Raw genomic sequence first — 24,324 nt, forward strand, 5'->3', positions numbered from 1 at the left:
GCTTTTGCCATCTCTCCTTTTGCAGGAGTCTCTTCCACTTCTTGCACCTCCTAAATACTTGTCATCCAGGTTTGAGAGCTGGGACTATCTTCTTTGGCACCAAGTCAACGATACGTTTTTTAGCACCAGCAGCCATTCATATTTTACATTAGTGTTCCTCTCTGTTCCTTTCAAGCAATAATCGTAAATATCAGCTTTCATTCCTAGAGCTCCTTTCATCCCAGGGGCTCCCAAAGCACTTTCCAAGCTTAACAAGCTTATTGTAGAGTACTCCTTTAGAAAGTGTGAAGCTTGCTTCCCATTAAAGCCTGATTTTGGGAAGAAAACTCCCTAATTATAATGTCTTCAACACACGAGGGAGACTTCATAGCTGTTATTTACTGTACATCTTCCCTTACCAAAAAAGATTGCTTCTTGCTCCTGCATCCCCCCATCTTCCCTAGCTTAATCCAGCAGTACTCAGTTACCAGAGGGAGAAGAGTGCAAGTAATAAGGTGATTATCCCCAGTGATCTGAGGAAGTGCTTTTGCTCTGGAATCCTATTGCTGCCCTCAACAGTTTCTTCTGACAACTCCATCTCCATCCAGTCTATTTTCTCTTTATCGGGGCATAGGTCCTAGGGCAGAGTTGAATGTCCTGTGGGCTTTAGCCAGAGAGGTCACCATCCACAGCTGGGCTGTGCTAAGGATCATGTGAGCAACTGTAGTCCTCTTCAGGACAAAGTCAGCTGGCCTAGTTTAAGTCACATTCCCCGGCAATCAAAGCAAAGCTGGTCGCTTTGCACTGAAATGAATCACAACCTTTCAAATGGTCCTTTATTTGACTCATTTGTAGGAGCAGTAAGCCCAGAAGAGAAGATTGTTGCTGGTAATTTCTGAACGGAAAAAAATTGTTTCTAATGATTCATATGATTAATGTTAGGGTAGCTTGAATCTGACCGGTGTCAATTTGTTTTCATTGGTTTCAGGAGGACTCAGTATGATGGGACCTGTCCATCTCATGATGCACAGAGCTTTCCTCAGCCAGCTGTGTGGGAAAGCAGTCTCTCCTCTACTTGGCTGCGAGAGGCCCGTGTGAGGCACACAAACTCCCGTTGCTTCTCCAAGGACACACCAAGAGCCTGTGGTAGAAGGGGAACAAAAGCCCTATCTCTGGTTCAGTGCTTCAACGGCACAAACATAATTTATCAGTGTAGATAGCTTTAGATGAAAGGTACATCAAAGCATGTTTTTGGCTGCTGCCTTCAGAGGTAGTACTAAATCTCCTGGGGGAATGCAAGCAGAGAGATATGATCCAAGTATCAAAATGCCCATCTTCTTACTCTCTCCTCCCGACACTAGTCGGGTTCACAGGGAAGCCCTTGCCTGAGATTGTTATGTCATCTATTCCCATCAGTAGATTTTGGTTCAGAAATGCGTTTTCATTCTTTTCCAACAAAATGTTGCCTATTTCAACAGTAACTCTGAAGATCTGCAAATTGGCAAAGGATCCAAAAAGAATAATGAACCAGCAGTTACTGTTTACATTGGCCACCTTGTATAAGTGCTGATATTAGCATTTCTGAAAGGATTAATTCATCACTGAAAAAAAAGCTTTGTACCTGTGAATAAGAGCTTGCTTGGGAGGGCCTGTGTGCCTCCTTTCCTCTATCAACAAACCTTACAAATGTCAAGAGGTGGTTTTGCAATGGATGTCGATGCATACCTGTTATCTCAGGGTGAGAATCAGCCACTGGAAATTTTCTATACCAATTTCTGATGGTTTAATGAAAGCAGCAGTAAATGTAAAGAAAAATCATATTTGTTTTCATGTGTCTTATTCATTTACATATTTATTTATAGGCTTGAATGTATGTATTGAAAGTAGCTCTCTTTTTTTAAAACTAAAATCATGTGATATAACCTCAAGCCCAGTGATTATTTCTCGTGTCTCGGAAAAACAAGTAGACTTGCACTAGGAAGAACAATGGCTGTGGAAACATTTTGCCCTTTCCAGACTATGACCTTTTCTGGGGATGTCAGCAAAACAAACATACTTTTATGAAGTATCCTTAAGCCTTCCTTACCTCTTGCTGTTCGTCACACTTGTTGCGATTTGCCTTAAATTAGTTGCCTTCACACTGAGGGACACGATGCTATTTTGCTTAAAAGAAGAGGGTTGTGTGTTCCACAGTGGCCCAGCTGGCATGCCGTGAGCCACGGCTGAGAGGTGGAACAGGTCCTCTGGACAGCCAGCAGCCAATGTTTCTTCCATCCTCATGCTGCAGGTCAGGGGTCTCTCCGCGATGGAGGGGACATAATGACAGCGTTTGTGTGGGAGACAAAAATGTTCAGTCTCTGTGGGGTGCCTACATTTTGATTGGGATTCCTTGGGATTCTGTAGGATGAAGATCAAACTCCTTTTCAGGTACGTGATTATGTTATAACCTCTAATACACCATTTTGCTTTTAACCTATCGACTGCTTCACTTTTAGGCTGGAAGCAGCTGAGGGCTAGGACTCTTGCTGGGCACTCACACAGCTCCTGGCATGGTACGGCTTCAGCTCTGGCAGGAGACTTGGGCCATTGCCGCAGTCCAAATGCACATTTAAAAAAAAAAACAAAAACCAAAACAAAATGCCTGGAAGCTAACCTGCTTACAAGTGCTTCTTTCACGCGAAAGACTCTTTGTGAGCACTGTGTTTATAAAGCAGAGGAAGAAAGGAAGCATGAATGAAATGAAAGACTGAGGACCAGCCTGCTGCCTTCTGTGGGAAGTCCTCTTGGAGGGGCACGAGTCGCTGAGACTTCCCTGGTGGAGTTCCCTTGTTAATTTGTTAAATTGCTGGGCAGGGGAAGCTGGGCCCGATGGCTGATGAGAAAGCACGAGGGTGAGCCTCCCACCCAGAGTGGTAACGCTCTCTGCATCTCGGGGGCTGTGATTTCAGCATGCAACTCTGTTGCATGGAGGGAGCAGAAACAATGCTAGGAACCTCTGAAGGGGTGAGTAGGTACGTCAAAGGCCGGCGGTGCACGTAAGGGATTTCGTTGTAAGGGGTCGGAGAAGAGATGCCTGCTCTGCAAGGGGCTGACACTTCTTTGCACAGAACCAGGATAATTTCCCTTCAATCCAGGGCGGACTGCCAGCACTCTCAAATGTAATCCTCGCAGCGTTACTTCCAAAGATGAAACAAGGGTATTATGGGCACCACCACTGAGGCAGGTAATCTTTAAGCATAGCAAATTGCCTGGTTTAATGCTAACAAACCCGAATGGTGAGGAAGTCAAGACAGGTAACAGCACTGATACAGCATAATATAATGCGATGGCTGATATAAACGTGACTCATTCTAGCCGGAGGCTTTAGTATAGGAAGTCGGATAAAAGATATAAAAACAAATCTGAATTTTTTTCCTTCCCGGTGAAGGTCACTGCCAGGAATAGTATGGGAAATAATTAATGGAGGAAGAAATGTTCCCCTTCAAATCAGAAGTATTGTCTTGCTTCACAGTTGTGTGCTGCTCTTTGGGCTCCTGTAACATACGCCGGCAAACACGCAGGGCCTTTCTCCCTGAAGCCACTGATGGATGTCCCACCTGGCAGGGCTGAATGTGAGGGGCTGGCTGTGCCATGCTCACAGTGTCTGCTAACGGGTGCCCGCCTCGCTGGCAGTCCACCCACCAGCAACGTGCTGAATGGGCCTGGGGGACTGAATGGGGCTTAACACCACAGCAGCCAATTTTCCTGGTCAACACGGAGGTGCAGTGCCAAGGCTGTGTGTGAGAGCCCGTGCAGCCTGCTGCTGAGGGGGTGTCACCCCTTTCCCTCTGCTCCTGAGCCCTGGGGAGGTGGGTCTGCTTTCCAGCCCCAGCACAGGTCCTGCTCCCTCAGTCCCTATGCTTCGTGTGGGAGGATATGGGTGACACAGCGACCATTGCACTTGTGGTGGCATGGGCTGTTTGTTCTCTGCTCATCCCACGGAGACCCTCGAGGCTCCGTGCTGCTCATTTGCTCCATGACCAGCTCTGCACTTGTGTAAGGGCAAAGGGAAGCCATGCAGCTGTGCCTGTGGCGCAGTGTGCATGCAATGCTACCTGGGGCAAGAGCGGTCCACGGTGCAGCCCATCTGCTGCTCGAGGATGCAATGCTGCAATTTAATTCCCTTTCCTCAAAGTGGGGATGGGCAAGGAGAGGAGCGGGTGCCTCTGCTTCATGTCACCACTCTGCAGGCTGGAAACCAGCCATCGGTGGGGGGCTGAGGGGCTGCTGCTCCCTGGGGTACTGGTTTGTTTTCTTCCAGGTGGCCATAACAGGGAGGAGTGCTGGTGGGAAGCTCTGAGCTTTGCACTCCCGGTGAAAATCTCCTGCATGTGACGTTGTTCCACCTGCCACGAAGGACTGGTCACATTTTCCATTCTTGACTCCATGTGGCTGCTCTGAACATCCCAGGTTATTTGTGCACAGACCAGCTGCTTTTCCCCCTTGCTCGGCTGTTGACAGCTCACCTGGCTGTCATTGCTGCTCAGCACCCGCAAACCGGGGACATCAAGGCAGTTAGCACAGTGTTAAGATACATTAATTTTTGGAGGGTTTTTCTTCTGGGAGACCAGGAGGTGAGAGTTCAGATCCTCCCTCCCTCAGCAGGCTCCTGCCCCTGCAGTGGACTTTCAGAGGTAGGAGCACTGCAGAAGTCCTGAGTAGCCCCGAGCTCCCATATAGCACCGGAAAAACCCATTACAGGAAAGCTGCTAATAGCCGAGGTAAGCTCTTACCCACATTTTCCACTGGTGTTAGAGACTCCGGAGAATTAGCTTGTTTCGGCCAAGTTCCCAAACTGCTTTTTGGTGTTTATCCAAAACAAGCCTGTGCATTGATGTTTCCTACCCCAAAAATCGTCTAACCAAATGAAAGGAATGCCCTCAGCTGCACAGGTACTCATCCATCTGGTCCTACGACTAGAGTGGGGGCAGGACAGAACCCCAGCTTGACTCCCCTCTTCTCCAAAAGGAGCCATCTGAGGAAGTTTGAGCTCAGTCCAGATCTGACATTCATGGCTCACCCCTCTTTGTGTAGTGAGTAAAATCCTAATGCAGAAAGCTTTAAGGCAATTCAGAAATGTGGTTATGCATAAATGTTGAGCATTTGGCTGGTAGTGCTCGTAATGCTGTTCAGTCTGGAGTGTTTAGGGAAGAAAGATCAATCCCATAAGGCTGATGTGTCACTTGCATGTTGTCTTCATGTTGACTTGAAGTTTGGCCCTTTTATTCTGCTTACTTTATCACTTTCCAAGGCATGTGTGTTGCTCTTCTATCCACCTCCTTATGGCATGAGATTGGGGATCACACATTCTCTTCTCTGGGGTTTTCACAGCTGCTGCTCCTTGAAATGATTGCAAGGGATGCTGAATTGGGTGGGATGGCCTGTTGCTCTCAGGTTTATTTCTTTATAGCATCACTATCAAGAAAGACTAGGACACATAATTCAAATACCTCTCGATCACTATAGTCTTGTCAAACTCAAATGTTACGACTCCTTTTGTGAATGTGGGGGTTCTGAGCTTCTGTTCTCTTTTTGGTGAAAAAAGAAGTTATGTAATTGAAGCTTTTCCTTCTTCCTTTTCTTTTTTGTGCTCAGATTTACCATATTTGCAGATAGACTGTCCCTATGGTAGCAGTTGGTGTGGTGCAGTGGGAGCAGATCCATAGAGGTGCCTGTTTGGTGCTGAGAGCTTGATATGTCAGGGGATTTACATCAGACTGCCTCCATTCTGGTTCCCAGGGACCAGATGGTCATCAGGGGTTGCAGCTCAGGAGGTGTGCTCCTGCAGTCCACCTCCTGCTTTCCTTTCTCAAAGGGAATCCAGCTAAAAGAAACTGCTCCTTGACGTAAACCAAAACATAGCAAGAGGGACAAACAGGAGCTTTGCCTCATAAACTCACTTCTGATGCAAACAAAAACGGGCATATAGAGAGACCTGTCAAGAGACCAAGCCCAGAGACATTGCTTCACCCTGAGGTCCCACACGGTTTGAACGTGTGGCAAATGGGTCAGTTATTTGACTAGTGAAATGGCTGTTTATCTTGGCTGAGCAGCTCTCATTCTTTCTTGGATGTAGCTGCTGATCTATTCTTCTCTCCTGGTACACTTCCCCATCCTTCTCCTTTTCCAAACCCTCAGTAAGCGCGCGCACACACACACACACACATATATCTATATATATATATAAAATATATGTGTGTGTGTAGGCAGTTGTGCCTGCTGCCAGGATTTCCTCCCAAACAATACCTGTTGTGCTGGCCGCAGCGGTTCTCTTGGTTCCCATGCTCAGAGCAGTTTGAGTTTCCTGCTGGCTCAGCAGCAAGACTTTCAGGGCTTTTTATACTTATTCTTCTCTGGGAGCCAAGCGGAGGAGCACAGTTTGCCTGTCAATAGTGAGCTGGCTGGGCAGGCAGCAGGAAGCTTGCATACTAAACCGTGTGAACTTTGAGGAGGGCAGGAAGGGGGCCGGGGGCCAGCGGCTGGGCTTCACGAGGCGTTTGCTGTAGCCCTCTGCCTTATAAACTCATCATCTCAGTATAGGGATGCTCCCCGCCAAAAGAACAAAAATATCTGTTAAATGGGAGTGGAAAGAAGCAAGAGAGCTGAAAATGGAATTGTAGGGGAAACGTGGGGAGGGCTTGGGGAGTGGAGAAGAGTGAGGAGGCTTGGGTTTTAATTATTCACGTGAAAACTTGCAGATGGGTTTCCTACGTGGAGCGATGCCACAGTGCCTTGCACTGCACTGCTGGGCTCATGGGCCCACCTGCTCACCCCCTTGCTGCCCCAGCAGTGGCCACACCATCTTACCTGCATAGCGGCAGCTTTTCTGTATATTGCCCAGGCAAAATCGAAAGCACAGAAATGAAAACACACTTCTGTCCTCCCCCAAGCACTCCCCACCTCTACTCCTTTCTGTTGCCATCAGCAAAAACCAACAAGCAGGTTCGCGTTCGGAAGGACCAGGCATCACGGTGTGGCTGTGAAAGAGGGGTTTGAAGAGCAGCACTGTGAAACGCTGCTGTCTGCTTGGTTGCAGGTGAAGCCAACCCTGGAGCAGGGATAGAGGTGTTTCTGCAGGTTCTGTGGCTCCACTGCAGATGCAGGCGTGCTGGGAGCATCCTTGGAAAAGGTGGGGGGTGAGAGGAAGGGGGGAAGGAAGGGCTGAGCCTGTCTGCCCACAGACCAACTACCTGGCTCCTGTCTGCACAATGAGGAAGAGGCTTTGCCTATGCTTTGAAAATGAGGTGGCAGAGGATCACACACGCTGCACAGATGCTTCCTGAGCAAGAGTGGCCCAATGTGGGCATGGTGCCATGGCAAGTGTTGGCTGGTGACTCCATGCAGGGAGAGCTGCTGCACTGGCCTGGCAGGCACTTCCAGAGGGGTGGCGGGGGCTGCAAGGCAGGCACGAGCACTGTGCATGTGTGTAGGATCTATTTTTAGGGTGATGGCATGATGGAGAGAGCCAGTGGCGGGTGGAAGTGCTCAGCAGAGCGACAGACCACGAGATGGGGTGAGGATCGGCTCAGTTAGTCATGCCGTAGCATCACTGCGAAGTGATGCACTCTTCTTGGCCTGATCCAAAATAACAACAACCCACAGCTTTCCCTCTGTTTGGCAGCACCCTTCTCTGTGGGTTTTCTGAGGTACCCATTACTCCAGGCTCTAAATAATCCACAAGTACACAGCAAATCTGAGAAGCCAGGGCTCTTGTTCCCCTGCCCAGCTCAGCAGCACTCCAAGTCTAGCTCCCAACCAAGCGCTGAGCACGGTGACATGACTTCTTGGCACCTGCATCACCCTGGTGTCCCTCCAGGACAAGTAGTCTTGCCCGGAGGTCTCCAAGTGCTGGGGAGGTGGGGAGATAAGAGCTCCGGGTCCCACAGTGTGCTCGTGCGGAGCCGGTGGAGGTCCTGGGGAGAGCCACCCACTAAGCTTCTCCAGACCCCAAACAGTCTGCCTAGGCAGCTTGTGGCAGAGCACAGGCACCTCCAAAGGGAACCAGTGCCTTCACCGTGGCCATCTTAGAAAGTGCAAAAGCAGTCCCAAATTCGGGGAATTTACCATCAAATTCGTGCAATTTCACCCCGGGCTCAGCAGAAGCTCAGTTTAAATTGCATGTAATTGATGACTTTGGTGCCTCTGTCTGGTTTTAAGACTATCCAACATCTCTTATAAGACCAAATGTTTCATTGGCTGTAAATCCCTGAAAACTTTTACCGCTTAGCTGTGCTGGGTGTCTGTTTCAGGCTGAATGCATCTGGGAAGTTTCAGCAAAAAATGTTTTTCATGCTTACAAGAGAGAGATGAGAGAAACAATTTTTTCTTCATATTCAAACATGTTCTTAAAGTGATCTGTTGAGAAACTGTAGAATTTTCTGCCTTTGCAGGAGAGGCTTGAAATTTGGCAGGTATCAGGAATGCGCCTTTGGTTGTTCTTCATGAGGGAAATAAAAAAGAAAAGTTGAACTAAGAAACCTTAGAAAAAACCCCCAACCCTCAGATCTCAGACACTCAACAGAAACTTCTTAAGAATTGAAGAAACTGAATTCTCTGAAGGCACTTGCTCAGCGGAGACTTGTTCAAGTCTGGTGGCTGAATTACAGATGAGAGTGTGTCAGGCATGCCGCAGCCTCCTGCTGCAGGTGCAGAGCAGCAGCTCCTCGAAACTGTCTTTTTGTGCTGGCTGGGTCGCTGCAGTGCTGGGGGCCAGAGCCTGGAGATGCTCTCGGATGTGCTCCTTTGCTAATGCTCAGGCAAACACACAGGAAGGTTGATGTTGACTAGGGCTGGGACCTGGCCAAGAGAGGGAAGGAGACCTACTGCAGTAGTCCTAAGTCCAAAGGCTGAGGACCCCCTGCCTGGAGAAGGGGACCGATGTCAGATGTGGAGCTGGACAGGGGAGCAGGACCAAGGCAAAAGACAGTCTGGAAGGACCAGGAGGAGCAGGGGGAGTCAGGTTTGGGAGTGTGTCTCCCCACCAGATTGTACCTCCTGCAGAACCAGGGATACAGCAGAACCAGGGGTATCTGCTGCGCAGTAGTTGTCTGTTGTCAGCAAATATTTGGGGAAGCCATTGGCACAGGCTGTGACTCATTCCTGCCTGCTCCCTCAGGGGAGGTTGATGGGCTCTCAGTATTCCCAGTTATTCTGCTTACCAAGCACGATGGAATTAACATCTGAGAATAAGAGCCAGTCCTGCCGCTGAGTCATGTGGTGGCTGATGTGATGCTGCAAGATGGGATTCCTGCATTTTTGTTTCAGATTGCCACCTGCAAACCAAGGAAATGACACAATCCCAACACAGACTGAAAGTATGGGAAGATTGTAGGGTCAAGAGCTCAGCAGTTAGAAAAGCCTGATTTAACACTGCCCTTGCCACCTGAGCACGGCTGCCATCCGCACAGGCATCGTGATAGTGTTGCTTTTAGCTGCAGGATCAAATGCATATGTAATTATTTTTTTTTCTCACAACAGCTCTACCTCTGTTAATGCCCAGGGCAGAAGGTCCTCAGCAGGTGAGTAGAGGCTGACTGGGGAAGGGTCCTTGTCCTGCCTCGTTGTAGCTGTGCAGGACGAGAGGATCCCTGCTCTGCCTTTGTGCCACAGTGGACTCCAGCCCTCGTTGACGGTGATGGCAGCCAGCATCTGTGCCCCTGGCCTGCAGCAAGACCAAAACAGATGGAGTCCTCAGATAAATTATCTGCCAAACATGAACAAACCCCCATCAGGCACGTGCAGAGTGAAGTTCTATATAACTTGTGACTTTACCTCAGGCGGGAAGACTTAGGACCCTTGGGGAGGCATATCCCCTTTCCCTGGCTGAATATCGGTGCCAGCCTCTGAAGATAGAGGCGTTTAATCTCTTGAATTGAACAGAGCAAGCTAACATATATCTTGCTAATCTTATTCTAGGAGACAGTTGAATTATTTTAGCTAAAAATTACCGAAAGAGTCTGCCCGAGGCAGACATCCAGCATGGAGGATTTGAGCTCAAGCAGCTGAGCTTTGGCAAAGCTGTGCTTAGTGGAAAGCAGTCATTAATGGGAAGTGTTAAGCAACTTTAACTCCAGGCAGCGCTCACAGGGGGAAATGAGAAACTTGGGCTCTGTGGATGGCCCCACCAGAAAAGATGCACATGCACACGTGCAACCCTGCCGCTACGCATTCGGGTAGCCCATCGCTACAGGCGAATACCGACCTGCCTTTGTCATACGGCATGTGCAGGCTCCAGGGGTGGACCTGCTGTTTTGCAGACTTACTGGTTACTTTGTGGTTTGCTGTTGAATCGCATGCTAAGGAGAAATGGTATTTTAGTGATGGTAAAGCATGAAGAGAAACACGTTGGATTTCCCTTTCCCTGCGGGAGGAGAAGGCGCAGGGGACGGGGATGCTGGCCCCAACCCTGCTGGTGTGTGGCACACGTGGCATGTGGCAGGTTGCTTTGTGGGAAAGTCTTGTCATCGTGGCTGTGAGCAGTCCTGGGACTCCTCCCTGCTCGCCTGACGACCTCCACACCGACGGAGGCTTTGGCAGGGGGTTGAGAGGGCTGCAGAAGTCAGTGGCAGGGGCTAGCAGCTCTTACTGCAAGCCTGCGTTTTCCTTTTCTGCAGGAAGAGGTATTCTCCTTTCTTGTTACGCTTCATCTAGAGCTGTGCAAACAGCACTCTCTCCTTGATGCTGACAGCCTCAAATGATTTTATCTCCCTTTTAGGGACTTATTTACCCCAACTGTACTATTTAGTTATTTAATCGTCCTTTTAGTTATTTGGTTGATGTTCATTACTGGATTCTTTCCAGTATGCCAGCGTCAATTTGACACACGAGTGCCTGCAGTTGCTTTCTCTGTTCAGAGGACGGCTCAGTCCCAGCAGCACACTGCAGAGAGAAGCCATCTTCCTTCTGCTCTATTATACGATGCTCTTCACCTCTCTGCAGGTCAAAATCAGGCACCCCCTTAGTTTATAAACCAGCATCTTGTTTGCTACTCACTCTTATCCCCATGTTAAGCCCTTTTCAGCAGCTGCTACAGGTTATTTTGCCAAATATGTTGCCTTGTCCCCTGTCCCAGGCAGGAGCTGTTAGATGCTGTTTTCCTTCCCACTCCTCCATCTCAGAAACATTTTTTTGTGAGCTTGAAATCATAGAAGAAACCGAAGCTTGTGCGCTCTTCTCTTCCTTGTCATTAAGTCCAAAATGTTCCTTAAAAAAAAAAAAAAAAAAAAAAAGGCAGGCTTTACAGGTTCGTTCTTCTCCAGCCTGGGAAAGAGCTCCTTCCCATTCAGAGCCGCCCTGTGCTCGCCCTGGGGACTGGGCAGGCTGACCGGGCGGTTTGGTGCCGTGGGAAGGAAGGGGCACTAAAATGGTGAGCGAGGCTCTTCTGGAGAAGGACAGGGCCAGAGCTGCCTCAGTCCAGCCTTTGGTTGTTCTGGGCGCTACTGCCTTTTGCTGAAACTCGGGCAGAGGTCTTAAGAGCTGATTGTTTGGACAGGTAAAAGTTTTGGAACGATATATGCACTTCGTATGTGCAGGCGACACTTCCTTTTTGTATTCACGGTGCATTAGGACATGAAAGGAGCCAATTTCAGCCTCGTCTGCGAATGACACCTACACCCAGCCTGTGAAACAAGTGCTACCTGAGGAACATTTTCTAGGATGTCTACGCAGTTTTCATCTTTCTGAAAAAAATTTTTCAACTGTTTCTTCCCTGCAGGCATTAGAGGATGGCAATAGGATAGGTTTTGGACCTAAACTCACCACCAGGGAAAGGAGAGAGGCAAAGGGCTTTGTCCGCGTACCTCCCCAGTACCGTGGCATTAAACCAGCAGCGAACTGGAAGCTTCTCCAAAGCTGTGGGAGCCAAATGTCCCACCCTGTTTGCCTGTGGCTGCTGGGTTAATTTTCCTCCTTTTGAGGGTTGAACCCTTCAAAGGTTTGTTTTGTATGGGTGAATAGAAACTAGCAACAGCCTATGGAGAGACCTGGAAATGATTTGGTGCAAGGAGATCACAGGACTCTGAGAATGAATGCAGACTTCCTTTTAATTTAAACTAATATATACATTTAAAGAGCAGAACATGCAAATACATTCATAATGCCCCCTATCAGGAGCTGCTGGCAGTTTCTCTGAGCAAAGTCCTTGTCTTGGAGATTTCTGCTACCCCCTCAGGCTTCTGTCCAGTTCTATGTTGTTACTTGCAGTGTTTAAGCCCCATTAAGTTTAAGTGCATAAATTTTCTTTGGCTATTCAACCCCAGCCACTTTTGGGAAGGAATTGGCCAGAATCCCTGAACCTAAAATAATCAAATGTCTGTCTTTCCATTAAAAAGGCTGCCATTTATCTGACAAGCAGTGCAAAATGGCATAGGTAGCTCAGTACAAGCATCCTCTGACAAACCTGTTGTTGCAAAACTAGGCAAGTGCCTTGCACATAAGCAAATAAGGTACCTTTACCAATACCCAGGTTGTTGCACAGCATGTCAGTGTATTTGGTTTCATAACACGTGCTCCTTTTATTATCAGCCTCTTGGTTTCTACCACTCTCTTTAGAAATATTCCAGCCACAACTTGCAACCTTTACAGGCTCATCCAAAGAGCATGGCCTTTCAGACACTCCTTTTGCGAGCGTTTGTTGTGCTCCAGGAGAGGATGTCTTGGTTTCAGGATTGTTCTGGGCATGAGAAATAAAAATCAAAATGGAGATGGTGGCCAGCACAAAGAACCAACCAAAGTAATTTTAATGAATTTCTTTTCCTGCCAATCCACCCTTCCCTGCAGGAAAAACAACACTCAGACAAATAAAGCATATGGCACAGAAGATGGAGCACCAATGCCAAGTTTGTCTTTGCCTTAGCAGAACTCGCTGCAAAATGCTGAATCTGCAGATCTTCTCCTGGAACATGCTTTTCAAAAGAAAGAGGAAGACATTCCCAACGCTTTTTAGCTGGACTTGTGTATTCTCACTGTTTAAATCCTCAATGGGTAGGACGTTATTGTGGCTGTAGGGCTGGGCAGACAGTACTATGTTCAAACCAGCTGCTGTGGGTAGCAGTGCATGTGGCAGCAGCAAAAGCCCATCAGTGTGGTGGGCTAGATGTTTGAGAAGGATCTGAAGCCCACATTAACCTGCCTTCTGCACGCATGTGGGTGACGCATGCAAGCCCACCTTTTCGGCAAGCCTGCTGCGGTGTGGTTAGGCACCCTGTTCCTGGCCATGGTTTGTTACCTAGTTGGTGTTTATGTTGCTGGGAATATTTGAGGACTTGATCGTATTTGAGCTGTCCAGAAGCGGGGTGTTCAGTGTAAGTTCCTCCATCATGACTTGGTCCACAGTGAGCAGAGAGGTAGCCACCGCCACAGGTTATTTATCCTAAAATAGGTGGGGAGTGCTGTGAGAGGGTGCCTCTCTCCCTCCGTAAGCTCAGAGGAAACCCTCGGTGCTAGCTCAGCCTGTGGCCAGCCATTGCAGGTCTGTCTGCTCCCAGCTCAGCCCCATCAAGCGGGGCTCTGGCAGGACACGTTGGTGGGTGGTCCTGATGTGGCACAGGTCAATAGGTCCTCACCACCAACCTCTCTTCTGACAGATGTAGGATGCTGGAGGAACTTTAAGTGCCTCTCAGCAGTATGCCTCTCCACAGTTGGGCGACAGCTGAAGAGGAGGTTTGTTTTGTATGGGTGTATCTAAATTAAGAAGTTAGGCATCTACAGCCCTTATTGGACCTGTCTCTGTAGGGAGTGAAGCAGAGCAGGCTTACGTACAATAAAAATTTCCCTGCCGAGTTACTTCAGTCTTCCAGATACCTACAAAAGTATGTGTGTTATGTACTCTTACAGACGTGTTTCTTCTACAGGCGCTCTCAGACCATGGACACGTGCCATGGGGATACACCACCGGTTGGGCAAGGGGTGCTGACCTCTGGCAGCACTTTGGCTTGGAGATTTTTCGTAAGATGGGACGTGAAGTCCCCCTCCTTTGGACCCACATGTCAGGAAAGCTTCCCGCTGTGGGTAGAGCGATGACTCTCTTTCCAGAAAGTAGAAGATACCTGGCAGGGTGATGAAATTAATGAGCTGGGGAGCTCCTTTGTTTAAACGAATGCTGGGAGAGGTGGAGGGAGGCTTGATTTTTCACATGGTTAATGTTCACAATCCTCTTTTTAGTCCTCTCATGGCAACCTGTGTACTTTGCAGTTCAAAGTCACATGAATCTCTGCGTAGCAGAAATGTAAATGTTTTGATAAGACTGTTCTTAACAAGTTTGATTCATTTAATCAGCTTGATTAACTGCAGAGCTTTATGGTCTTTAATTGGGAAGGTTTTACTATAAATTAGCATTTTTTTTTTTTTTTTAATTTTGTGAAGAATGTGGTGGTGTGCAGGATCTTGCTGCCTCGGCCGTGGCATGGGAGGTGCCGGTCTCTGGCACTCAGCCATTCCCCTGCAGCTTCGTGTGTCTCGGAGCCCTGGAGACCTTTGGGTGCTAAGCCTGCCCGTGAACCCAGGCAGATGCTGGGCAGCAGGCAGGATGGATGTGCAGCTGGAAGTGTCTCAGTAGACCCTATTTCTTTTCTCTTGCATTTGCATCTCCTAGATGATTGATCTCCCCTTCCATTAAAAATGCAGCATGTCTCTTCTTCTGAGAAGTCCCACAAGAAAGGATGCATGGTCGTCCACAACAGCCTTGGTTGTTTTGGTTCATAACCAGCCTCAGCCTGCACTGGGTTTTCTAAGGCTGGCTGAACAAAGTCCACAGGTTTACTGGTAGAAAAAGCAAAAAAGGGTTAATCAGAAAATCTCAGCTGCGGTACACGTCATAACTGGTCTTTCCTCTCTTCCATTTAATGTGGCAGACTGACAGGCCGTAAGATACATCCAGCTGGAAAAAGGTAATTTTTTTTTACTCAGCCCAGCCCTGTTTTTCAGAGCTGAATGTCCACTCATATACCTGTGTGAAACCTCGGAGGCCCTGCAGGCTTAATGCAGCAATATTGGGTTTTTTAATAGCTTATTGCCCACATTAGACTTTTCTGTGCTTTTTTGTCAATATCCCAGACTAAAGAAACCAAGCAGGGACTGAAAACAAATGAACTCTCCCAATAAATTTGGAGTTTGCCCAAAGCACCAGAGCAACCGGAGCATCAACACCGTCTCTGCACCAGCAGGCTTGCTTCTTGCCCGGTGAGCACTGCTCTCCCGTCGCACTGCTGTGCCTCAGAGCCACTGCCCAGCGGGGCTCAGGGGTCTTGTCATCACAGTGCATGGGCCAAGCAACATGGTTTCACAGCTCTCTTCAGACAGCTTTGCACTTTTACTCCCGCCTGACTCTGAAGTGGAACGGCCCCTGAGAAAAACGGTTTATTTCATAAGCAAGGAATGTTTTTCATCCTTGGTCCTTCTCCTCCATCGTCCTTTGCATGTGTGGTTCTCATGGGCCAGCGTGACACAGGAGGACACATTTCTAACAACAAACAACATGGTTCCTCTTCCACCTTTGACATTTCTACATGATACGAAAAGCTCTCAGCCATTCACCAGAAGTCAGTATTTGATGCTTTTTTTCTTTTTTCTTTTTTCTTTTCTTTTCTTTTTTTTTTTTTTTTTTGCACAGACTAAACATTCACATGTCATATCCTGTATGAGCAGTTGTCTTAATGGATGTGCTGCCAACAAAGACACTTGGGTTGAAGTGGCTGATCTTTTGCGACCGTAATGGCTTTTAATGAAAAGTTTTGCCTTCGTAAGGCCACAGTGTTCTTTATCCAGCATTGGCTTTTGAAAGAAACACCACAAATGTTTTTTGATTGCGTGTGAAACATTGTGTAAATTCTGTAACACCAAGGTGGAAAATCTGTCCTTTCCTTATTGACAGACTATAAATCAAAACAGAGGGGGTTAAAGCCTAAATGGTTTTACACACTATATTACATCCTCAGCAAGGGGAATTTAAAAAACAGAATAAATGTGTAAAAATAAAATAAATACGAAATGAAATTAATATTTATATGTGTTTATGTCAGGGTTTTTTTGTTGTTGTTTTGTGGGGTTTTTTAGCTAGATTTAGCTTTTCTTTTCAACCTCTTTTCTCTGAAGTTGCTTGCGCTTTGGGGTTGTGCATCCTGATTCCCAGTGGGTTCTGCCAGGAGCAGGCAGGGACATGGGAGCCCCAAATGGCTCTTCACAAAAGCAGAGATTCAGAGCTGTCCTTCAAAATTATTTCAGTTCATGCTGCAGCTGGTGCGGCGTGTGTTTGGGGCTGAGGGGGCCGCAGCTTACTGGTGCAGCCAGAGGAAACAGTGAAAAGCTCCATCAGTGTTCAGGATGCAGCATGGTTTGGGTGGCTTGAAAAAAGAAAGCCTTATCGCTGGTTGCTGGATCCAAGGAGGAATCAGCTACGTGTTGCTGATTAGTTCCTGGGAGAAGTAGCAGATGACTGACAACTTTTAAATTGCTCTTTCATCGTGCCATGTGAACTGCACATGGGGACTGGAGCTGCACCGGAGGCTGTTGCATCACAGATCATGCTTTCAGCAGAGCTTTGCAGAAAAAAAAAAATGAAAGTAAACGGTGTTATTTTCAGCCTGAACAGTGAGCAAGTTCTCAGTATCTAAATGAGAGCCCTTGAAGTAAACTCCAGGTGTTGCAGGAAGTGGTGGAGGTGACTCAGTAAATGTCACACTTCCCTCCAAGTCAGTTCTGAAGTGGTGTCCAAAAATAACATTTCATGGGCATCTGGCTGTTTGAGATGGCCCTGCTTTTTCATGAAACTCAAAACTAGTGCTGCCTGGCACCTTCCAGATTTTACACCAGTTTTCTTGTCACAAGTGTTTGCCTTTATCTTCCTGTGTTTGTTCTTCCCTATAAAGCCAAAGATACGACAAGTTAAGTCCTATAGGTCTCTAAAAAGAAGTGTTAACCCCTTTCAACCTCATTCTATTGTTTTGATGCATTTTCTTAAATATTTATGACCTTGACTGAATGGTATTTCCTCCACTGTTTTATCCCAAGATATTTTGCTTTGCAACTCCTCTATTCAAGCATTGATGGGGGTGACTAAACAGCTGCTGGGTTCCAGCAGGCAGAGAGTGGCGCAATGGAAAATAAAACCCTTTTGTGTCCAAGTGCAGACTCTCACATGCCAGTGTGTGTTATATGCAAGCAGTGGGAGAGGGCAACCGAACCCCAGCAGCATCCAAGATGGGGTTGAGGGCAGCCAGCTCATCCCAGCCCATTCCTCAGTGGTAAGCAGGCGGCTGGTTGCTGCCATGCCGGGCTCTGGTCTTTGCAGCTCTCCGTGTGCCTGCAGGCATGCTGGTGGGGAGATGCTTCACACTCAGCCTGTGGCTTGGTGATGTGGGAACTTTAGCAGCAATGCCAATGTGGAATATTGTTAATCCATGGCCCAAGAGTTGACCCCTTCCTTGGGAGAAAGATCTTACCCCCCAGCAGAGGGGGTCAGCTGGGGTAGGAAAGCCCAGCTCCTTACTGGCTACACTGGAGACTAAGAAGTCCCAGGAAGAAAGGAAAGGGGAGGCTGGAGTACAAAGAAGTCCTAAAAGTTGTGTTAGAGTAGAATAGAAAGTGTGTGTATGTCATCTCAAATCCTCTCTCCCTGAACGCAGACTTAGGAAACCAGGTGACCCATGGATGGGGCAACAGCTGGAGAAGCATCAGCTATTTGTGTGTGGGCATTGCAGGCTGTGGGTGCCAGGCAGGCAGAGGCATCACGATCTTTGCTATTCTTCACGGACAAGTTCAATGAACTTCTGTAACTGCTGTCTAGTTTAAATTTCATAAACTAACACTTCTGTTTTTATCTGAGCCTCATCTCAGGGTGATGTTAAGATAGTTGTCTAACCAAAGGGTGTCCACTCCTGCAGCTACAGCAATGCCTTGAAGTTACCTCCTTAGAGTCAACTCTGATGTGCTGCCACAATGAGGGCTCTCAACCCCAAACCACCTCAGCCCTGGAGGAGTTGTCTTGCAGCGGTGGGTTGGGTGCTGGGTCCTGGAGATGACCCTGGCCATGCTGTGAGTTGCCCTGGCTGGTGGAGATGGACTATGCACCCAGGGGCTTGCCGTGGCCACCGTGCCAGCGGAAAGCTCTGCGGAGGTGCAGCAGGACGGGCAGGCTGCCTGCCCACACCCCAGCCCCCCCGGGTGGCATGCAGCAAACTGCATCTCACGCCAGCAGTGAAATCACCCCGGAGCCCCTTGCCTTAGCATGAACCGTCACCTCCCACTTTCACAATGAGGAGGTTTCATATCCTCCTTACAGCAGCTCTTTTCTGGAGCTGCCTGGGCTGCAGGCCAGCCCGCCCAACCGCCTTCTCCTGGTGGAGGCTGGGGCTCAGCTGGGAACCCCTGCCTCCAGCCCTGTGGCCAGGCCTTTGCACGGCTCTGCTCGGGTTTGAGGAGCACCTTCCTCCTCCATCACCGCAGCTGCGGGAGCGCAGTGTGGGCTGGGAATGAAGATGGGGATGGGATGGCGGGGGATCTGTCCCCCAGCCTGTCCTGCGGGATCCCACTGTGCAGGCAGGCACTGTCCCTGTGTCTGCCCTCCTCTGCACCACTGGCAAGCACACAGGGTCCCTCTCCTTCCCCTTCTCAGCCAGTGCCCTCTGTGCTTGTACCTTGTGCCAGGGTGCCTGGATCCACCTGGGTTGCTTGTACTAATCAGGACGTAGCTGATGAGCGGTGGTGGTGGGGATCTTCCACTTCTCTGCCCAGGGCAGACGGATGAGCTGGAAGTGCCTGCGTTACTAGCTCGGTTCAGGCAGCGGATGCCCTTTGGAGTAAACCTCCTGGTTGCTCCCACACACTCTCCTTCTGTTCACCTTGTGGGGTGGCCTCCGAGTGCGTAGGCTGGGTTCTTTATGGAGGAGACTAGACTGGGAAATGCTCTCCAGGAGCACTCCATCCCATTCCCAGATCAGTCCCTAGCACCAGGCTGCAGCTACTCTGACGTAACCCCTCACTAAATTGTGTGTCACGTGGATGTTGTATCCTCAGCCCTGAGTGCTTTGCCCTACAGATCTGCTCCTGTTGGGCTGCACAACTTGCTCTTGTAGCCACAGCCCTTGTAACTACTGCCGGTGTAAGTGAGCAAACCTGAGCTCTCTTGGTAGTGGCCACAGCCCAGCCTTCTGGGACGTTATGGTGCACCAGGGTTGGTACCTGGCAACTCTGATGCTCTGAGGTGTGAACTGTAGCAGTTCAGCAGGGCTGGCCCAAACCCGCGGTGCCTGGGCGAGGCAAGCAGGAGGGACGGACCCCCTGCAGTTGTCCCAGAGCAAGTCCTTCGGGTCTTCATCTTCACTGCTGTGCATCACAACATTTCTGTACCTGGAATGGGTGTGATGGGGGTCAGAGGGCTCTTGCAGTCCTTGAAGAACCCAGGGGCACTAGGTGAGGGGCAGTGCAGAAGCACTTGAGTGACAGCACCCCCTCAGCCACGTCCCCATGCCATGCCTATGGTCCCCAGATGGGACGCAGAGGTGCGGGAGGGTGGGCAAAAGGCACAGAGGCCGAGGGATAGATTCTGTTTCTGAATGCTTGTGCATCACAGGCAGTGGAGGTTTTTGTCTGCAGGTCATTTTAACCCTGTAAATACAGAAAATGGAGGCTGTTTTTCTTTTTACTTATATTGAGGGGACTCTGTGTGTGTGTGTCCTTGTGTCCCCATTATGCATCGCGTTTGCCGGCACACAGAGCTATGTTTTCAGGGCTTCTGTAGTTCTGCTTCAAAAATTCCTACCTTTTTGTTGACTTAGATGAAGGAACCCTTTGGAGAATGATGTCACCTGCACCTCAAATACTCAGAAGTTTTTGATCATGAGTTTGGATGGCTTCAGGGTCAGGCTTGCTGATTTACAAAGTATATACACCTGCTCTTCAAAACTTGTAAAATACGGAAGCAATTTGTGTATGGTTGGGAGAGGTGCTCACACACTTGAAGTTTTGAGGGTTTTGCTGTGTCTTTACAATTTCTGACTCCCAGGGGCTTTTTACTGTTTCTTTTAAGGAGACCCAAATGGGTTATGAGGAGCACAAGGCCCTTTGAGCGCAGGAGTAGGTAGCTCTGCGAAGCAGCCAGCCTGAAAAGCAGCTTCTTTTGTGGAGCCTTCTCCGTTTTCCCTGGGAAGGAGCCAGCACAGAGCACCCTGTCCGCTTCTGCGAGCCTGTGCGAGCCCACAGCCTTACAATCTGTAACCTGTTGTGTTAACAGGGTTGCATTTGTACCCTGGCCAAGCAGCAGTGGCTGCCGCTGTCACTGGAGGATGACAGCAGGAGAGGAGTGTGCAGGTCCGGCAGGCGCTGGCGGCGGGGGCAGGCTGTGCTCTGACCTTTGCAGTGGGCTCCCCCTCTGCTGAGGCTGCGAGGGGGGCACGGCTGAAACGTCCAGGCAGGTTTCTCTGAAAAGGTCAAAGCGGCGCGGCTCAGTGGTGCTGGCAAGGGGATGGCAGAGGGGGTCTTCAGGCTTATTCCTGGGACAGCAGCTGTGGGGTGGGAGCTCACCCTGGCTCCTGGCGCAGGCTGTGGGGGGACCCTGGTTGCTTCTCACCCTGGTGGTGACATCTGCAGGGATGGAGGGGCACCCTGGCACATCGTGGTTTTCTGCTGGGGCGGGTGGCTGTGGCAGGAGGTGATTCGGAGACACTCAGCGGGGTGGCAGGTCTCTCACAGGGAAGCACAAATAGCCCCTCAGCTGGCAGGCACCCATGGACGGGAGCAGGGATGGGGGCGTGCCGGGACCCGGGCTGGCACGGCAGCACGAGTGGGGAAGCACACTGGGCTGCCAGTTGTGCCGGTGGTCAGCACGTGCCATGGGTAGCAGCATGGGGCCGGTTGTCCTTGTGCTGCCTCGTTGATCCCCTGAAAAGCCACGGAGCCCTTGGACGTGCTGGCTCCCACCGGGTGAGTGTGATCCGTTCCCAAGCGTTTGCCAGGCATGAGCGGAGCTGCAGGCTGTGGGCAATGTGGCTGTGCCTGCCACCCTCCTTACAGGTACGATGCTACTTAGCGGGACCTTGCATAATTTCTCGAAGGGCAGGATTTGGCAAGATGGAAAAGAGGAAATGCAAATTTTCCCCTTTATTTTTATTTTTTTTTGCTACGGAAGGCACAGCCGTACGAAGTCACCGTTCTTTTTAGCAGCTGAGGCAGCTGCACCCAGCAGATTCAGTGACCGGATGCTGCGGTCCACTTGTGTGTGTAGTCAATGCAAAGCTTGGAAAATAATAAACACAAGTTTCCCCGAGCAGGGCATGTCCGTTGCTGTGTGCACGCTGTAATTCAGGAACTAGCAGATGTCTGAGCTTCGTGCCCAGCCTGACAGAGACACAGGAAGGGAACTGGTTCAGGGTTTGTGCACAGCTGCGCCGGTCAGATGACTCTGTCAGCTGAACCTGCCCCCAAACCAGCCCTGATTTATCATAGCAGGGACTCTGACCTTTGTTTGGTCACAAAAATACCATCTTGGAAAGCTCTCTGAAGGCTTTACAAAGGACAGTGGTGGTAATAATAGTTCAGGGGCACCCCTGTACCTGCCAGCTGAGATGCGCAGCCCCCTCCCTCTGTGTGCCTCTCACCAGGGTTAGTCAGAGGCAATGACAAAAGACATTTCCAAGCGACCTGGCTCACGGGATGGTTAACATTTTTGCTTGCATTTGTCCGGGGGTGCCAGGGCATTGCTCTGCCTGGTGGTCTTGTTCCCACCTCCAGGCAAGCGGTGCAGCCTTGCCTGCAGCGTGGGCAGCTCAGACCCACGACCAGCCTGTGGCTGTTTGGTGGCTGGGGTGACATGAGCCGGCAGCTGCCATTGGATCCTGTGCCACAAAACCAGCATACGTTGGCAACCCCAGCCCAAGCTGAGTGAGCCGGGCTACATTTCTCACCATCAGGGCCTCCTTGCTTGGAACTTAAAACCTGGGCACAAGCTCTGCTTTCACGTGGTGGGGTGACCAAAGTCTGTCTGAAGACAGCTCTGCAGACTGGCATGGCCAGGGCTGCACCACGTTGCCAAACATAGCTGAAAAAGAGAACCGGAGAAGCTTGTGGATTTCCTTTCAAGCTCATTTGCTGTGGCTGGGCACATGGTGCTGCAGACCGTTGCAGCCACAGCTGAGTTGTTAAAATGCTCAGTCAGAGAGCCTGAAGCAGCGTAGGCAGGGCTCTGGGGTGCCCGTCCTACACTTTAGTGAGACCATGGAAGAAAGCAGGTTACTGCCTGGGCTATGCCTGCTGGGCGTGAAAACGGGAGAGCATCCTCTTTTAAGTGAAAGTGCCGCTCAGCAGAGTTAGGTATTCACCAATGCTCCTTGTCTTTCAAAGTCCAGAGGGTAATTGCTTTGCCTGCTGTGCAAAGGGACTTTCCATTTGCAGGAAGAAGGAGCATAGGTTGGTGGCTAGAACTCAGGAGTGGCAACTTGGAGATACGAGCTCCTTTAACCCACGGGCACCGCCATGCTGAGTCATAATTATGGATAGCTATTAATTCCTACCAGGTTTTTTCCTCCAAAATGCACCAATGAAGGTTGCAAATGAATCCTGAAAGACACTGTTGTCAAAGGGACCTCAGCGGGCAGCTCTGCAGAGAAGGCTAACATTGTCCAACACGTCTCTGTAAACATCTGCGACTGGTTCCCCAAAGGTGGGTGCACGAGGAGGTGCGGTGTTTGCAGCAAAGCCCAGCCTGTAGCTGTGGCCTCAAGGGAATCATTGCTGCTCCTGCCAAATATGACTTGGTTCAAGACCTTTGCCTCAGCCTTTACAGGAGCACGTTAAGTTTCACAGCTTAACCTGAAACAAGCAGCACAAAGCGCCCCTCAGAACAGCAGGCAGAATGCCACCAAGCTGCAAGGGTGACCAGAAGGAAATCAGGAGATCAGGATATGGAAGGACAAGAAGAATGTGCCAAAGTCGGTGATCACATAATTTGTTTGCAATGAGTCACGGTCTTCCACTTTCACACATTTCCCTCAGCCTCCTGCACAACGACCTACTGTCTCTGCGGTGTTTTGTGAAAAGACCGTGTGTCTCGGCTTTCCTGGACAGTCCTCTTTTCCCTTGCCTGCCCTGGTGATCCTGCAACTTGACAAGCCCTGCACTATCGTTTCGTTCACACATCTGATTTTTAATGCTTCAGTGATATTTACTTCAGTCCTGTGGCCACAACTGAGGAAAAAATTGCTCCTTTTACCAAGAGGAGCCTAATGGAAAGGGTGTTCCATGAAAGGAACAAAAGTTTGGGAAGAGGGGAAAAGTCAAATGAGTGCAAACACCGATCAAAGCTGTTCTCTTGCTCAAAACGAATACTAAGAAAACTTGCTCAGTGGGTCACGATGAGCTCATTCGGTCCACTCGATTACTGGAAAAATCTTCCACTTTGAGAAGTATGCATGTGTCTGTGTTGAGTCAGAACCTGGCACAGCAGCTTCAGTACACATTTTTGTTAGAAAAAAAGTCCCCTTTCTCTTTTGCAACCCTAAAAAAATTTTGGCCTGAAATACTTTGTGTATTTCATGTTTTGTTACATAGAAAATGTGGGCACTGTCGTGCTACGTTTCGCCTGGAAGGTGCTATCTTTGGGCCTGGGGTGGCTCCATTTTCCTGCCTGCATCACTTCAGCGCTGTGCATCCTTTTACCTGGCATCCAACTGCTTTTTGTTTACTACACAAATAACGGTGTATGAAAAGGTTGCGAGTGCACACCTGGACATGCTTGTATGCAGAAGTCACTTTTTGAAAAGTATGCTGAAAATGTAGCAACATTTTTCTGCTCAACTTCTTGGCATCTTTTCAATGCAAAGCTGGCAGCTATTGTATAATGCCTCCAGCCTACAGTACGGGGGCCTCAGAGAAAATGATGTGTTTGGTGAGACTGAGAAAACACAGTCACAGACACCACAGAGCTAAGCTGGGATGGGCACAGCAGTTGTGGGGAGGGGTCATGGTCAAATATGCTATTTCAAGCAAAATCTGAGATGAGGATGTGTTCTTAGCCACAGGAAGAGCGTTGCCTTAGTCAGAACAGTTAATCATGCAACATGAAGAGAAAGATGTACTCTAAGTCCTCATGATTTCTGTTTCCAGCAGCTTTTTTCCTCTTCTGAAATGACTTGCATTTATTTTGGTGCCGTTCGTTTGCAATATGGTAGCATCTGCACTCTGGCTTTGTTGATGGAAAGCTGGAGGTTCTCCGGGTGGTATGAGCCATGCTTCTGTCACAGAGTTAACCTCCGTGTGCCTCTTTTTGGGAGGCAGCAGGCAGAGAGAAAAAGGGGGGGCGGGGGGGTGGGGAAATGTCCT

At 49.3% G+C, this 24,324-nt stretch overlaps 1 protein-coding gene across 1 annotated transcript in view; it reads left to right on the top strand.

Moving 5' to 3' along the window:
• LOC114012646 (uncharacterized) overlaps positions 1 to 1,797 on the top strand; it is a 28,558-nt gene extending 26,761 nt beyond the window's left edge. Inside the window, exon 5 of the mRNA XM_055810682.1 lies at positions 968 to 1,797. Coding sequence (XP_055666657.1) covers positions 968 to 1,199 — 232 coding nt within the window. The 3' untranslated portion in view covers positions 1,200 to 1,797. The remainder of the gene's footprint in view (positions 1 to 967) is intronic.
• Positions 1,798 to 24,324: the final 22,527 nt, after the last annotated feature.

The sequence above is a fragment of the Falco peregrinus genome, chromosome 7, assembly GCF_023634155.1.
Source record: "Falco peregrinus isolate bFalPer1 chromosome 7, bFalPer1.pri, whole genome shotgun sequence".
Taxonomy (NCBI): Eukaryota; Metazoa; Chordata; class Aves; order Falconiformes; family Falconidae; genus Falco; species Falco peregrinus.